The 16,509-nt window shown below is 41.8% G+C and overlaps 1 protein-coding gene across 1 annotated transcript; it reads right to left on the bottom strand.

The window, feature by feature from the left end:
• Positions 1–5,634: 5,634 nt before the first annotated feature.
• On the bottom strand, positions 5,635–13,475 carry SOD2 (superoxide dismutase 2). The gene is made up of 5 exons (XM_062488856.1): positions 13,329–13,475; positions 11,974–12,176; positions 8,264–8,380; positions 7,477–7,656; positions 5,635–6,138 (listed from the first exon to the last, which is right to left on the bottom strand). The coding sequence occupies exons 1-5, from the start codon at positions 13,355–13,357 to the stop codon at positions 5,993–5,995; spliced, it is 675 nt and encodes a 224-aa protein (XP_062344840.1). The 5' UTR covers positions 13,358–13,475; the 3' UTR covers positions 5,635–5,992.
• Between the last annotated feature and the right edge of the window lie 3,034 nt (positions 13,476–16,509).

Here is a 16,509-nt window from a genome sequence, read left to right as displayed (position 1 = left end):
AGTATCTATGCCAGACAGCCACATCTGGAACAAAAACATTTAGTTCCACTTAATATCCTGTGCTTTTCCCTGTACATGGGTTTGCCACTCACATACTCCCTGTGCACTGCACAGTCTCACACAAGCTGGAGAGAATGCATTTGGGACAGCAAGGAATATCAGCAGATGGACAACAACCAACACTTAACTGCTACGACTTACATTCTAATAAAACAAAATCCAGGAACAACTGTAATTCCCAGCTGGATAATACAGAAAAGCAGCAATTCTGGCCCTGAGCTGCTTTTAACTGACCTCGATCTCATGAAGGCAAGTGAAAACTCCCATTGGAGCATTTGACCCTCAGACAGGCTAATTCTAGTTGATTGTTCCCATTTTATTTAGTTACACAAACAAGCACCAAGTCCTACACTTAAGCTTTTATAAATAACATCCATTCATCCCCAAAAAAGCCCAGGTGAGAGCTTTAGTTTTGTGACCCTTATTCTTTCATAAGAAAAAAAAAATAGGCAGAAATTAATGAATACATTTCCTTGTAAATACAAGTACAACCTGTTGCAGTTAAACCCAGGAAGAGGTGGAGGAGCCCAGATGGAAGAAAAAGTTAAAGTCCGTCTGGCACAAGTTCCTCTCAGTGACTTGGGAAACAAACTCAAACACTGAAGGCACCCAAGAGTCAGGCTCCTCTCCTGGCAGGCTGGTCAGGCTTGTGTGCATTTTTTACAGGAAGAAGAAATCAAAGACATCTTAATGATGTATCCTTTGAAAGACTGCATTTCCTCTCCTCCCTACAGCCTCTTAAGATAATTCTACTAGAGGGATAAGATGGCTTCAAATACTCCAGTGGAGCATTTATTCAGAAGACAGAGAGATGAACAGACAGAGAACTTTCTTAAACAATGCCTTTATGAGCATAAAATATTTTGTTTGAACAACTCTATGTGAATGACCTTTGGAGAAGCTTGAGGCTTGAAGCCCACAACAGCTGCTCTGACAGACAAGACACCAGACTTCCCTGACAGCTGTGGGGCCTGGGGAGCTTCGGGATTCCTGGAAACACTGACAAGTTGTCAATTCTATCCGGCTTTGACCACAGCCAAATTTCAAAATTCCTGAAAACTGGGAGCCCTTGCTTTTAGCTACCTCAGGTCTGAATTTCTAGAGGCAAAACAAGGGTTGCAACATCACCATTTCCTGTCAAGTTCAAATATTGAAATAGTTCAAATTATTCCTTCTCAGAATTATGAGATTACCTTCAAACCATGGCACTTAAATGAACAGATGTTCTGTTCTCTTGCCTTCTGATTTGCAGACCTCTGATGTGTCAGTGGTATCTTTTGTAGTAATTGCATAAAAACTTTTAACTTTCTCTTACAAAAACAAGGCAAAATTGAAATTCCTGTGCATTAATCTTCTGAGTGTTGCAAAGGTTATGGGTAAAAGTAGCTACATTACCATGCTGCTTGCTTCTAGATCTGACCTTTTAGAGCTACAGTCCTAGTGCCAGTAGGATAAAGGACAAGCCCTTAAGATGCAGCACTATGGAGCAGCTGGTGAGAAGGAACAGAGCTGCAAGGAACAGAACTGCAGAGCACACTCCAAAGGAAGTGGAGCTCAGTAAGGGACCTCAGGAGAGGTAGGGAGAAGCCAGAGAAGTATAGACTTGGTTCCTCCTCAGAAAAAAAGTGATGAAAACAAGAAAGGACTAAGGAATCATAGTCTAACTGAAGACAGCCATGGACTTTTCAAAGTTTTTACCTTTCCAACTGGGACAAAACTCCCTCACAGGAAGTCAGATTCTGAAAGCCTCCAACCTGTCTGCAAATACCACCAGCAACAACCAGCAACTTGTCTGTTTCCACAGAGTTCCACAGAAATTAATACTTCCAGAAAACTGCCATTTCCTCTTCAAATTTATATGCAACAGGAGCCACAACTATGGGGACTGCCAATCACTTCACATAGCCCTAATGTCAAGACTTCCCAAATACTGTGCTGTAGGCAGTTCTCTGAGCTCCAGGGATTTCCCATCAGTCCAGATATGCTTTAAAACACTGCTGTAGGACACATATCAAAGCTGCTTCTATGGTGTCCCAAGGCTGTGTGGGTCCACCACCAGCTCCAGCAGCTCCAGGCAGCAGGTTTACCAATTTCTGCCAATTGGTCTATCCATCTCTTTAGGTGAGAAGACCCAGTGAAAAGGTGCTGCAGCAGCAGCCCTATAAAACAGCACAGTAGTGACTGCAAAGCTTAATTACAGCAATGTGATGGGCTTCACCCCCTGCAGTTAAATCTGTGGTCTCTGGACTTGAAAGATCATTCAGGATGTCATGTACAGCATGTGCCTACAAAGACACACTTAGAGCCCAATGAGGCAGATGGGAACCCTAGAAGCATCTTCATTTTAATTAGGAGTACCTCCCTCTATCCTCCGCCTGCCTGGCTCTAGTTACAGTAAATTCTGTATTTGTCTGTATTTATTACCATAAACTGCCTTCTCCACAGCAGCACTGTCTCCTCCCCACATACTGTTCACCGAAGAGGATCACCTTGATTATTTAGAAAGTGGAAATCCAAGCAGATCCCCTCCTGAGCAGTGAGAACACCCGGCCAAGTTCCTAACCTGACTCTTGGAAATTCAACTCGGAAGCCCGAAGTCAACAGAGTAAGACAGACTGACACTCCCACCTAGTGGGGAAGGCACAGCTCTGGGTCTCTGGGACTGGAGCAGCTTCAGCTCTGCAGACTCACACACCTCCTACCACAGAACCCTTTGCTTTTTGCATCAACATAACAACTATGACGAAACCTGAGAGCATTACTTTTAGTTACTAAGCAGAAGAAAAACGCAGGTTAAGCCTACCAAATTACCAGTATTTTGATCTCCTCAGTATTACACGTGACTGCAAACACAACTCTTCCACTTTATAATAGTGTAATTATTAACCTCTGCAAGGTTGAATGCAACAGGAATGTAAAATATTAGCAGAATGGCACAGTGGCATTTTAAACCTACTTTGCTACACTAGAGAGAACTGAATTCTTGAATGCCTGTGAAAGACAAGTAGCCCTTACTTGAAAGACAAGTAAGTCTACAGTAACTAAAGAGGCTTTAATATCTAGGAGACCATACCAGCTCACAAGCTGTGTCACTGTCAATATTTTCTGGAGACAGTTTAGGGGGTTTACTGCTTTGGCAGGCTTTTAATGCATGCTGTAGATAAAGGTAAAATTTAAAAATTGTAAGGAGGCAATTAGAAGCTGGATGGAGAAAGCCTTTTTGTTTTTTCCATTTCTGCATGCTCAGTAAAGACACCCACAGACCCCTCCTCTTTCCCAGCAGGATGAAGCTGCCATCCTGGCCGTGGCATCATCCCCACGGCCTGCAAGGGGGGTGGCAGAAAGGCTGCAAGAACTCGGTTTGGCTGACCTCGAATTCCTTTAATCTGTTCTGGTACAGAATGAGATAACAACAGGCTTTGTGTTTCAAATTAGCCTTCAAATGTCTTGTTATGATTCACCAAAAGTCAAAAGCATGCACTTGCATTTCCCAGCAGTGTATTGCCCTTTTGGACTCAACTGCATGTTTCTGAAAAACATTCAGAGACCAAAATCTGCAATGTGCAAACCAAAGTCTACAGGTGCAGCAGCTTTGCCACCTGCAAGTATTTATTATGGGATCACCCTGATGCACCCTGTTCTTTCAGCCCATGACACACTATCATTTCCCAGGTTTTGAGTTAGGTACTGCACTTTGCTCCCATCTTGAAAATTATTCCAAGGTTTTATTTCAACATAATGGGGCCTATACATAAATTAATTGTGTCCACAATCACGGCATCTTCATCAGTGACACGGCTAAGCCCTGGCGTCTGTCACGATGCAATTTTGCAACTCTTCTGTTTGGTCCAGGTCAAAGACTAATCCAGCACTGAATTTTGCAACTCATTGCTCCTGTCATGCAGTTCAAGTCTGCAAATAATTCCATGCTCATTGATGATACTCTGCACAGTTCTGGTTGGAGATGACTTTATACACAGCTATTTTACCACTGGGATTTTCCTGGAAGGCCTAGGTAGAACAAACTGGTAATTGTATGTTTGTCTGGTGGGTCTCAGACTTGTCCAGACAAGGCATTTGAGATCAGCTGTAAGGCTTTCCCTTCCCGTTTCTCAATTCATGAGCGAGAGACAGACCTGCCCGCCTTCACAGCAACCACTGTAACACAAAGTGCTAGCTCTCAGCAGCAATTTTGTGTTTAGTGCGTAACACAGATTAGTAAAAGGTTTACACACTTTCATTGCCCAGTCAACAGCTTTGCTAGAACACTTGCTAAAATTACAGGCACATACTCCACCTCCTAGTGCCACAAGAACCACTTTGTCCAGATTTCTCAGCAGTATGGAATTAAGACAGTTTAACCAAGCCCTCACTTCAAACAAACCACATAAGAAAACTTTATCCTTCCCAGCTGTCCACCAGAACAAGCATTAAATAATTTTCACTGCTTCACTGTCCCTACTATTTGCCTTCAACAATTACTTAGTTCTCATCTTTCTACCCCACATACATTTCTTTTTGTATAGAGCTGAGGACTTTGCACATTCAGACCTAGACAGGACACAAGGCAGCAGGACTACCTCACCAGTTGACTGGAAGCAAGAGATGACTGGAACTTTTCCTTAAGCTGGTGCACAGCAGAAACTGAGCTGTACCAGCATGTGCTGGGTTCACACTACCCACCTTCAGAGCCTCAGCAAATGTTCACTGTGCTGGAGGAGCTCTCCATGGCTTAAAGCCTCACCACCTGGAGCTAACTCAAGGCTCCCTCCATAGCTTAAGCACTCCTTTCCAGAGCACCAGTCTACAGGCATATTTACCTCATGCTCCTTCGGAGTGTGCAGTACCAGGATGTCTGGCACACACATTACAGCACTCACCAACAAAGCCCTGCCTCAGCAGTCACTCATATTGAGGAGCACTCCACCAGTTTGTTTTTCATCTCTGCTATGTGGTACTTCAACATATGTAATAAGGAACAGAAAAAAACTCCAGTTTCCTTCACCTTCAAGCAGACACCATGGTAAGCACAACATGCCAATCATTTCTTTTTCAAGACCATGTGCAAGTTCCACCACACAGGTTACTTCATCCCTGCTTCAAGCATCAAGTTTGTTACTACTGCTTCAGCAACACAGCTGTGCAGAGACAACTCATACTTGATACATGCATGGAATCAGTCCCTTTAGTTACAGGATGGTCTAAGACATACCTGAACAGCTAGTATGAAATGAGTGTCACATGCTGCCAATCAGCCCCTATGTGAACAATCTGCCTGAGCCAGTACTGTAATCTCCTGCCCAAGGTAATGCTTCCAACACTCACGCATCAGTGTGATACATGAAGAGTTCATGTAAGAGATGCAGGAAGGGGTAGGGATGACTGAAGACAGTCAATTCAGGCAGGCAGAGCAACACCTATTTCCACTTTCATTTATCTTTTCAATCTTTATGAAAGCTCTGAGCCTGTAATACAACAACTTACAAAAGGCATTTTTCTCTTCCAATTTTTTTTAAATCAAGTAACTACACCAGATACTACTAAAAATGAGTCTCTTATAAACAGTTATAGAAGATACTTTTTTTGAGTTTTATTTGTTTATAGCAACAGTAGCACATATTTCCACTTAGGTATTTTAGTGCAACAAGGAAATCCATTAAGCTTCAGCAAGGTGACCTATGTTCTATATGCAATGGAACAGATTAAGGTGTCTCCCTTTGCTGCACAACAGTTTAAAGCTTCAGAACTCTAAGTAAATACCTTTCACAGAATTAAACAAGCAGACATTTTGCTTGATTATGAAATGCTTTTGTTGGATGAGTGAAGTGCTTTCTGCAGTAGAACAATTCATTTGTAAGCCACAGGCACTACTACAAGAGTGGCATCAGAGTAGAACTGGTGACATTTTAGTAGTCTGTGCAAGAATTCCACTCTACTTTTTGCAAGTTGCAAATCTTGAAGATACGTTCTCCCAGTTGATCACATTCCAGATGGCTTTCAAATAATCAGGTCGAACATTTTTGTATTGAAGATAATAAGCATGTTCCCATACGTCAATGCCTAGCAAAGGAATGAGACCTGTGAAAAAAGAGGATAAATTCTGTAAATGTATGAAAACACACTTTATATGCAAAGTTTTATATCGCATCCCCAAGTTGTACCGTTTCTGAGTCTTAATCCGCAGGAAGACAAAGAGCTCTGCAGCATACTGGTCCTTACTGCAATATTTTATAAAACTGTGCTCCACACACACACAAACACACTGCATAAACTCAAAGAGCTGATTTGGGTAAACACATCTATAAATATTCTGGAACTGCCTTGAAGACATAACTGAAACCAGGTGAAGTAATTTTTGAAAGGTCTATCTTTTGCACAGTTACACAAGCACTTTCATGCAAAATTACATTACAAAGGTTTCTTGCTATGCCAGTTTGCTTCCAATATTTTAATTACAGGTGATTTGATAAGTGCCTAATTACCTCCTTGCTTCTGTGCTAAAATACCCTTGTCACTGAATTTTTAATTGTAAATTTTTACAGGAGGGAGAGGGAAATTTATCCCCATTATACTCTAAGTCCCTATACTAAATCTATTATTTATTTTCACCCTACTGATAGGCAATTCACAGACTGCGGGCAATACATTAAATTCCTTGCCATTCTCTATGAATTCTGCAGAACATGTTTTAAAGGTATCCGCAAAATAATTTGCACAAACTGACACTGCAGGCAAATTCTCACTGGTCATGACCTCTTCTCTCTGTGAAGGGTGTCCAGCCTGCCATTACCACTGCCATGTCTCTCTAAGGAAGTAAGAAAGAATATTTTGGAAAGATGTAAATGCCAGTACTGTGCTGCTTGTCCAACTAACGTTTAACCACATAACAGACTAATTTGGTTGACACTCATCACTCTGTCAACACAAAGGAAGCAAACTATAAAGCCCCATTTTAAACCCAACCTACATAGGAACAAGAGGTTACTATGCTCATCTTCCCCTTTTCTCCTCCTGCATTGGCCTCCAATGGCAGTGCTGTATCTCCTTTGAGAGAGAGAAAAAATCTGAAGGCAAGTGTCAATGTTGCTTGATATGTGCAATTTACTCCAGTTACTCAAAAATCCAAGGAAGCTGAGCTAAAATATTCACCAAGCAAAAAGTACTTTCACAATATGGCATACCTATTTTCCCTTGAACTAGAAGGATACTTTATCCTGCTCTTCACAGCTTGCAAATCCCGCTTTACAAATGCTACTCTAAAAACTGCATTTTCACTTCTGCTAGAAAAAATCGTTTGGTTTTTCAGGTCTATTTATCCAGCAATTTCTTCTCAACATTGTCCACAAACCACTTTTCAGATGTCATACACTTGCCTATCAAATTTACAGAAGCAGAGGGGAAGGAAGGAAACTTGACCTGTTGTTCCTTGCAAAGGATCTTGATTTGCACAAGCTGCTATCTGTAGGCGCCCCTGCTCCTTGTTATAGCCAAGCCAGCCCCAGCCTGATCCTTGAACACCAACTGATACAGCTGTAAGCTTCTCCTTGAAGTTTGCAAAGGAACCAAAGTCACGCTTGATGGCTTCCATCAATTCTCCTTTAATAGAAAAAAAGCACAGAAAGATCACAGCCATATAAAATATAAATCTCAATCAAAATCTCTCAAGTTTATCACAACAGCTTTTGTGAGATCTGTATTAAAGAGCCTTTACCTTTAATTGCAGGTGACTTCAGGTAATCAGTACTCTATCCTCCTTAAGGGGATCCCTTTCTTTAGGCTTTAACTGCAAAACTATCCCTATCCAAACTGAAGCATAACTCCAGCCACTAGGCTGGGTGAGTCTGTACCACATTTCTTCCCTTTCTGTGAACTGAGTACATATGGCAATTTAATTAGCATTGCTTTGTACAACTATTTTCTCTTATGAAGGTGGAAAGCAGATATACAGCAGTAGCCAAGTATTTTGCAGTGCATACTTAATCAGCTCTAGAAATTAAAAATACTTTGTACATGACTAGTTTTTATACTTTTGGCTTACACCCAAAAACCTCCCAAATATCTCAGAATTTTGTTAATTGTCACATAGAAAAGTGAATTAACTCTGAAAAACAAAGATCCTTTAGACCCCTTCAAAGAGAGAAAAGATCATCAATTCTACCTGTTTATAAAACTGATGCAATAAACCACTGTAACATACACTAACCTTTAGGCTCCCCTCCTCCATTAGGAGAAAGGTTTGTCCAGAAGATGCTGTGATTGATATGACCCCCACCATTGAACTTCAGTGCAGGTTGAAGTGACACCTGAGCTGTAACATCACCTAAGGATACAGAAAATAAAAGCACATAAATAAAAACATTATCATCACCACAACAGGCACTAAGTTTCTACTAGGCATCCACTGATCTCAAAAATCAAGCATATAACTTATCAGTGGAAAACATAAGATTTGTGCTGTTACTCATATTTTAAACAGTTGCAGACAAACTCTATTGAAGATTTATTACTTTTGACCTTTTTTTATGCTGTAGTAAGTGATCTACAATATTGCAGCTATCAGGCAGCCCATACTACATACATAAGACCTACTGCCACTCTACAGCAGAATAAAGCAACAAGCACAGCAAGAACTCTTTAAGGACCCAGCACTTATAAATTCTTCAGTATCATCACAAGGCAAGAATTCTACTCACCCATTAGCAGATTTGCAAACCAAGCATTTTTAAACTTCTTAAAACAATTTACAGGGCAAACAGCCCATGCTTGAGAAAAGTCACTAAGTACAGTGAGCACAGACACAAAATGTTCTTCTCCTTCCTATATTTTGTTTCATTTGGGTTTTTTTGGAGGAAGGTACTCACAGAAAAGTGACCCAAATCATTTTACTACACGTTACAGAATCCTGCATCTGAAATCAAGGTCAAACAGCTCTGTACTTCCTCTCCCTCCACAAAATGCCTTGAAGAATTCAGTGGTGCCTCTGAACAGTGTTGCACCACTTCAATAGAAGTGTTTTCATTGCCATTTTGGCTTTTAAAAATTCTGAAGCATTCCAAAGGTTTTTAAAGCTTTTTCCACCACTTCAATACATTCCTTCGTAAGGAACCAGTGGGAGACCTGTTTCCTCCACTCTCAGGACTGAGTGGTAGAAATCTTCTGAGTCACCTCAACAACACAGACATGAAGACAAGCCTCAAAGCAGTAGTACACCTCAAAGCAGTAGCACATCTGTTACTAAGGTTTTAATCCAGGATTCCATGTTCTCAGTATTTCCTCACAACCCTCATGGAGGGGTAAAACACCCAATGCAGGTTGTAAAAACATTATTTGCTGATTTAGGTATTGGGTTAAGGATAAGAAGTCTCTCATGGCCACTCAGATGGTATCTTTGGGACATTTTCCCTAAATTCTGCATGCCTTAATGACACTTTCAAGTTCATCCAGAGCATACAACATACAGCAAGCCACAAATCAAAAAGTAACTTAGAATGCCTTCAATGTGTTCATCACTCTTTAATCCACCATTTCATCAAAGAATCCACTCCTCAGTACCATTAGGAACCAGAGATGGCATTTCATTATAGTCCTTAAAAAAAACCAGTATATTTTTAAGTTCAGTGCTGCTGAACTTTGCATTGGGAAAAAGAAAATCAAAAAACCCAAAAAACCCAAACAATTGAAAAGGGGTAACTTGCCCTTAAGTTACAGCAAAAGTATACTGGAATTTATTGGTACAGAATCCATGGACAATTTAGTAAACCAAGACAAGAAGCTCAAAGGTGCTCAAGAGAGTAGTCAGCTCAGCTTCTCAGCCTAAGTCATTTGTTTCCTTTAAAGAGTGCAATCACGGGTTGTGTGATGGTCAAAGAAGAGCAGGGAAAACTACCGTAGGAACAAGTTTTCAATGAAAATAAGATTCAAGTTAATATCCTTCAATTAGCAAATCTGAAACATTTTGATGGGCCAGCAGTCAGGACCAGTTTATGCTGAAACAAAGTCCTGCACTGTCACAGAAGTGCACATTCATTTTCAAATGAATTGAACACGTAAGCCAACAGGATGGCTTTGAGTTTTCTACACAGACACAGAGAAATGAAGAACATGTTAGATAATCTGAAGAGAAGACTTTACTTTCTGTTGCTGAACAAGAGACATTGACAAGGCTCTACTGTTGAGAAAAATCATTAGATACTGATCAGATGTGCAATGGAACTCAACACTGATACACAGCCCAGAAAGATTTTTGACTCTGCTCAGTTTTAGTATGAAAAAATAACAATACTGACAGAATGAGGTAGCCTCTCAGACCTGGCCCAGTCCCAGAATTTTTTCTAATGAGGGTCAAAATACTGCACACAGTATACTGAGATAACAATTAGGAAAGAAACAAACAAACCACACAATCACAAATATCCTGAATAATTTGTCTGCTTTGGTGCACATGACCACAACCAATAAGTAATCTATTTGGAAAATAATCTCTGCAGAATCCTTAAGGAAAAATTAATCTCTACCTCTAAGTAAAACATTTCAACAGCAAGTGATGAGATGCTATCAAAAGCTACAATTTCTAAAGAATAACTCAAAGGATCCATAACACTGCAAATGCTTCTGATAACCAGAAATTCTGCCTCCACTTGTGGCTGAAGCTTCTGTCATTTAATAGCATCAGTAACAGCAGCAGCAGACACACTGTCTTCTTACACTTCAGGCTCCCTCCTCAGTTGTGTTTACATTAATGGTATCTCCAGAATACACCTTTTCTGGATCTGCCACTGGCAGGGCAAAGCAGCAGTCAGTCTTGATCACCTGATGCTTAATCGAATCTCATGAGTTCATTAATTCAGACTGCACAAGTTATTTTTAGGCTCACTTAGGTACTTGAAAAGCCCTATTCTCTATTCATATACTGTAACCAACCCCCAACATATACACTGGTAATTAACTATCAAGGGATACATGGTTCAGGTTTACTCAGACATCAGCAATTCTCACTTCCACCCAAATCCAAGCAGTTAAATTCCACTGTGAAGCCACCTAGCAAGCAGACAGAAGTGAGTCTAGACAATAATAATTCCTTTGAGATAAATGGGTACCTTCTTAGAAGATCATCACAACAGCAAAAAAAACCCAGAAAATATTCCACCTTCTTAAAAAGATATACATCATATTTCACACACTTTCATCAGTCCAACTGAAAGACTCAAAGTTTAAAAAAAACACATCCCATGTTTTAGCATAGCTCTGCTACAGCTGCAAAGTTTTTGCAAAAAGCAGCGTTATCTCAAATTTTGAGATTGCAACAAAAAATTCCATTATGGTTTCCTGCATATTTTAGTGTCTCACATGGGCTTGTGACCTACATGACCCCTTAATTTGACCCAGTGATGTAACTGACACCCAAATTCAGGTCTCTCCACTGTGTGTTGTATACATTAACTGCATGTTTGTCTTACCTCCACTTATCTCCACGCAACCCAGAGTAGTTACCAAGACTAAGGAGGGCATCTGATGTGAAAACTATCAAGGCACACAAATTTCACTTTATCTAACTTTGCTACTAACCTTTTATTGCAAAGTACTTTTTCAGCAAAATGACTGCAATTTCCTACTGACTCAGTCTTTCTTCAGTTCAAGTTATTAATGAAGTAGGGACTAAACCCACAAAAACCAATAAAACTTCTAGTTTTACAGCACTACAGAGAACGGAATTCATGCTTTTTACTTACATTTGATTTCCAATTAACAGCACCACCAAAACTACACTAAAAGTTTTTCTCCTAACAATACTGCAATGACATAATCAAAAACTTATTAAAAAAAAAAAATTCCTCTTTTTTTTCTTTTTTTGTTCTCCTCTATCATCTATGCCAATAAGCTTCCATCTCACCTGCTCTCTGTGGATATACAAACCTTTTGCCAGTGCCTCTTTGTACTTCTCCTCAACAACGTTCAGGTTGTTCACGTAGGTGGCATGATGCTTGCTGTGGTGCAGCTGCATGATCTCTGCATTAATATGAGGTTCCAGAGCAGCATAGTCATATGGCAAGTCAGGAAGAGTGTGCTTTTGCCTAGAACCCAGGCACCCCAAGGGCGCTACGAACTTGGCACTGCTTCTAGAAAAGAAAAAAAAAAAGAAACGGAAGCAGTCTTATTCAGTGAAACTTGGGCTTTACCAGTGAAATAGACTGAATATACTGCTGTAATGATCACCTGCTTTAAGCACCTGGGGTGGTATCTTAGCCAAAAAAATCAAATTCACATTTCTCAAGAGTTTAGAACAAGCATACTTTGCAGCTTAATTGTAAAGATGAATTCACACAAAGATTACACACACAAGGCTTTGCACTATGTAGCTGTAGCTTCTCAAACCCAGCCTCCAGGCCACTGCAAAGACTCATGTACCCTCCCAAGTACACACGTGAAGGAAAAGCAGGGACAGCAATGAAAAGCCAGTAGTAACCGGATGACATTCAAAGCTTCACCTAATCTTTATTGATTAAAAATAGAAGCAAAGATGTCACCGAAACGTCCTTCTCTCGCTATTCCACAAGGTCCCGGTACTGGGAAATAAAAAAAAGCTACAGAACCAGCACAGTCACCGGGTTCCCAGGCCTGAATCTCCCCAGCATTTACACGGACATGTGTTTCCCTGTCTCCATAGGGAGCACCGGAAACCACACGGGGCGTCACGGCCGCGATGCCCAGCAGAGACACGGCGCGGGTTGTGCTACCCTTCCCCATTTTAACACCTCGCACGTGTCGTGCGATACAAGGGCCACGACGAGAGGAGAATCGCGGGGCCGGCAGGACGGCCAGCTCTGAGGCCGGCCGCCGTAACGCTGGTGACCTTGACACAAGCCAGGGACACACCGCGAGCAAAGCCCTCGGGACCCTCAAGAACGGCCGAGTGCGGCGACCCCGGCCAGCAAAAACAAGAGGGTCTGGCAGCACCGCGTCAGGCCACCAGTGCTCGTCGGCGGACGGCGCGGGCAGAAGCTGGAAGCGCTCAAGGTCGACCGCCAGCAGCCCCCACCCGGGCGGCCACCGACGCGGCGGGGCAGCCGGGAGCAGCGCGACCTCCCTGCGCGCGAAATGGCGGGGGGCAGACTCCGAGGGGCGAGAACACGACCCTCCCGCCGCCTCCTCCCCCGCTCCCGCCCTCCGCTCCCCGGCTCGGCGGCAGAGAGCGAGGCGATGCGGCCGCCGTCTCCCGGCGGGGGGCTCTGCCCAGCACCGCGCTTTCCCCGGCGCGGCGCGGCTCTCACCTGCCCGCGGCGGCAAAGCGGAGCAACATGGCGGCGTCTGGAGCCGGGCGCGACTCTCACGGCGCAGCCGCGGCCCGCCCGCCCTCCGCCCCAGCCGCGGGGGCTGAGCCCGGCAGAGCTGCAGGTGGCACAGCCCGCGGTCAGCCCCGTCCTGCCAGTTCGGGCAATTGCCATTTCCTTAGGAGTGGGGGTTGCTCGTCGTTACGAACGGAGCCGCTCCTAGAATCGTTATCTTAAAACTCGTGCCCGCAGTAGTTGCAGCCGAGGCGAGGCTGCCTCAGCGCCCCTACGAAACAGATAAAATGCCGCCCGGTGCCAGTGTCCCCGAGAGGATACGGCTGCACAGCACAGCGCTATGAAAACGCCTTTTTTCGGCTTTGAAAACCTGCCGCGCAAAGACGTGGGTCCGGCGTGTTAGCGACGGCCCGGGCTGCACTAACGCTACTGTTTCAGCGTTTTTATCTATGTTTCTTTGTCCTTTGTTGGTGCATTTCTGTTCTTCTACCCATTTTTGGGGGGGGGGGGGGGGGGGGGAGGGCATCTTGTTTTGCCCAGCACCTGCTTTTCTGCATGTATCAATTCAGCGGCCTCTAGTACTCATGAAAATCCTTCACCCAAATTACCTTAACTCCCTCAGCTAAAGTAATCGGTAGAGTTACCGCGAATGAGGCCAAAGACCCATTAAAAACTGGCTCTCTAGCGAGGTCAGGGAGGAGGAGCTCATCCCTCAAGAGTTACGAGGCACTCTGCAGACCGGACAAACGCCTGGTAAAATTTAAATTGTACGGAATTAATCTTTTCTACCACAAAACCGTCGATCTCTGTGTTTTGTCCTTATAAATAAATACATATAGCCTTAAGATCTTACAGCACCCGCATTTACCAGACTATAAAACCTCAAATTACAAAAATTCAGTGGGGGCTAAGCCTGAACAATTTTGTTGAGAATAAATATCTTGCCACTTGCAGAAGAAATCCACCTGAAAGGGAAATCCACCTGGAAACCCACCCACAAAGGGAATCCCAGCCACTGGAAGACACAGTGCTTCCATCGCTCATCTCTCCAGGCATCCTAGAAAAGGACAGTAAAACAGTTTCTCCCATCAGCCAGCCCATTCCTGCTCCTGCGGGAATCTGAGCACTGGAAATAGCTGCTTTAGCAGTAGCTAAGATGTAAGGCACGTTCTCCAAAATCAAGTTTTTTCTTCATCCCTGACTACTGAAAATACATACAGCAAGATAGAGGCTCCATCTAATTTTAAAGAGGAATATTTTATATTTATTGTATCAATAAAATGTCACTTTTTGTTAAAATGAACCAACTACATTCAGGATTATTAAGTGTCATAACACAGGCACCAACAGCCAGGCAAAAAAAAAACATTACAGACTTTAGTATTTGCATACGTAGTATTACACTGCAGTTCACTAATGCTTGTATCAAGTATTCCATGAAAGCAAGTCAATTATGTGATTATATTAATTTTATTATTAGCTGGCACAGTTGCTGGGTTGCTTTCATTTTGGAAGGAAAAGAAAAATCACACAAAGCAGCTGAGGCTGCTTATTTAGAAGATACCTTTAAGCAGAGGCTGACAAGGGAAACGGTTTGCCTTACACCACTTTTTTTTCAAAAATATAACTTGAAGGCTGATGGTATAATTTGCATGTCTTTTTTTTTTTTTTTTTACTATTCAAAAATAACATTACCACTCTTAAGAAAATAAAAAACCCTCACAAAAAGATGATTTTAAAGTCATTAATGTTCTGTAATACCTGACTGACGTAAGTTGTCACCACCTGAGAGCTATGCCTTATTTTAATGACCAAATTTCCTCACAAGGCTTTTTACCATCTGATCACATAAAGCCTAAATAGTGTTATGAGCATTTGAAGCTTCTTACAAATCTTGTATTTTACCACGTACGGGATCCACAATGTACATATGTACACATGCTACAAAAGCAAGGAATGTAAGTTAAGATCAGATAAAGTTCATCATCAGGGACTTCTGTGATGTAAAAATTCATTTGGGTGCCAGATGCCAGTACCATTTTCGTACAGGTATTTCTTACTCCCCTTTCATGCATCCAACCATTCAACTGCTATTTTTCATGAAATACGGCCTGAAGCAACATTCAAAAACCAACAAGGTATCACCAATGGAATTTATACTTCCAGTGGTCACTACCAAGTGATTTTGGAACATTGATGTGAACCCTTTGAAATTAAAATAGTGGTGCCAGTCATAGACTAGCATATTTTTAATACAGACAAGCATAGCTGGTAGCATTTTAATTATATTCGTCTTGGACAATATTACTGGAGACACAAATTTATGCCACTTAAAAATGCTATCACAGAAGCCCTTCTATAATCTAAGAATTTACTGTAACTGTAAGTTTAAATACTTAAATTTAAATTCAAAATTTACTGTAAAAGTCAAGTCTACTCTACAACTTTTGAGAACTACTGCTTTCAAACAAGTCTGTTTCCACAGTGAACTGCAAAGCAGTTATTTCTTATTATTTTAGTAGCTACATACACATTAATTTTATTAGTCATCTGGCAATTGCAAGACTCACAGGCAGAAAAATGTTGAAACTGGACTTAAGTCCACCCTAAAATACACCACTAAGTACTTCTGTCTTACCTTGAACAGTGCTTTTTCATCTTCCTTGCTCATGTGCGACCAACTCTAAACTATAGAAAATAAAGACCAGAAATCCAGGTTCTGAAATTCATAGTTCACTGCTACTGAGCAATAAAAGTATGTTTAATTAAGGGGAATTCTTTCATCCTATGCACCTGTTAAAAAATCAGTTTCCTCAGGCAGGCACTGAAAAACAAAGTTATCTGGTTCAAAAGGCTGAATTGCTAATTCCTTAAGTTTTTTAGTTTAATTTGTGCATTTATCTGTTAGGTACTTCAAGCTTTCAGGTTTGGCTTGGATTTTGTTTTCAATTTTTTTGTAATCGTTAATAAAACCATGTTCAAACTCTAAGGTATACTTTTATTAACTTCTCCTTTCCACCTCCCCCTCACCCCCACCCTTTTTTCACCAGTAAGGACAAAATCTGTTGAACAAACATTATCAGGCTGTCCTGAAACTAGTACTAGTACACACCTACAACTTAATGTATTTGGCATATGCTCTATCAGAGAAGATGGACAGATACAA

The sequence above is a fragment of the Cinclus cinclus genome, chromosome 3, assembly GCF_963662255.1.
Source record: "Cinclus cinclus chromosome 3, bCinCin1.1, whole genome shotgun sequence".
Lineage (NCBI taxonomy): Eukaryota > Metazoa > Chordata > Aves > Passeriformes > Cinclidae > Cinclus > Cinclus cinclus.
The sequence above is the reverse complement of the archived record's forward strand: the minus strand, read 5'-3'. Positions and strand labels throughout refer to the sequence as shown.

Excerpts from the sequence above, each read along its gene's own strand:
- SOD2 (XM_062488856.1), bottom strand. The coding sequence starts at position 13,357 with ATGTTGCTCCGCTTTGCCGCCGCGGGCAG. Across the intron at positions 12,177-13,328 it reads CGCTTTGCCGCCGCGGGCAG|AAGCAGTGCCAAGTTCGTAG; the intron begins GTGAGAGCCGCG and ends TTTCTTTTCTAG. Across the intron at positions 6,139-7,476 it reads TCCTTTGCAAGGAACAACAG|GTCTCATTCCTTTGCTAGGC; the intron begins GTCAAGTTTCCT and ends CTTTTTTCACAG.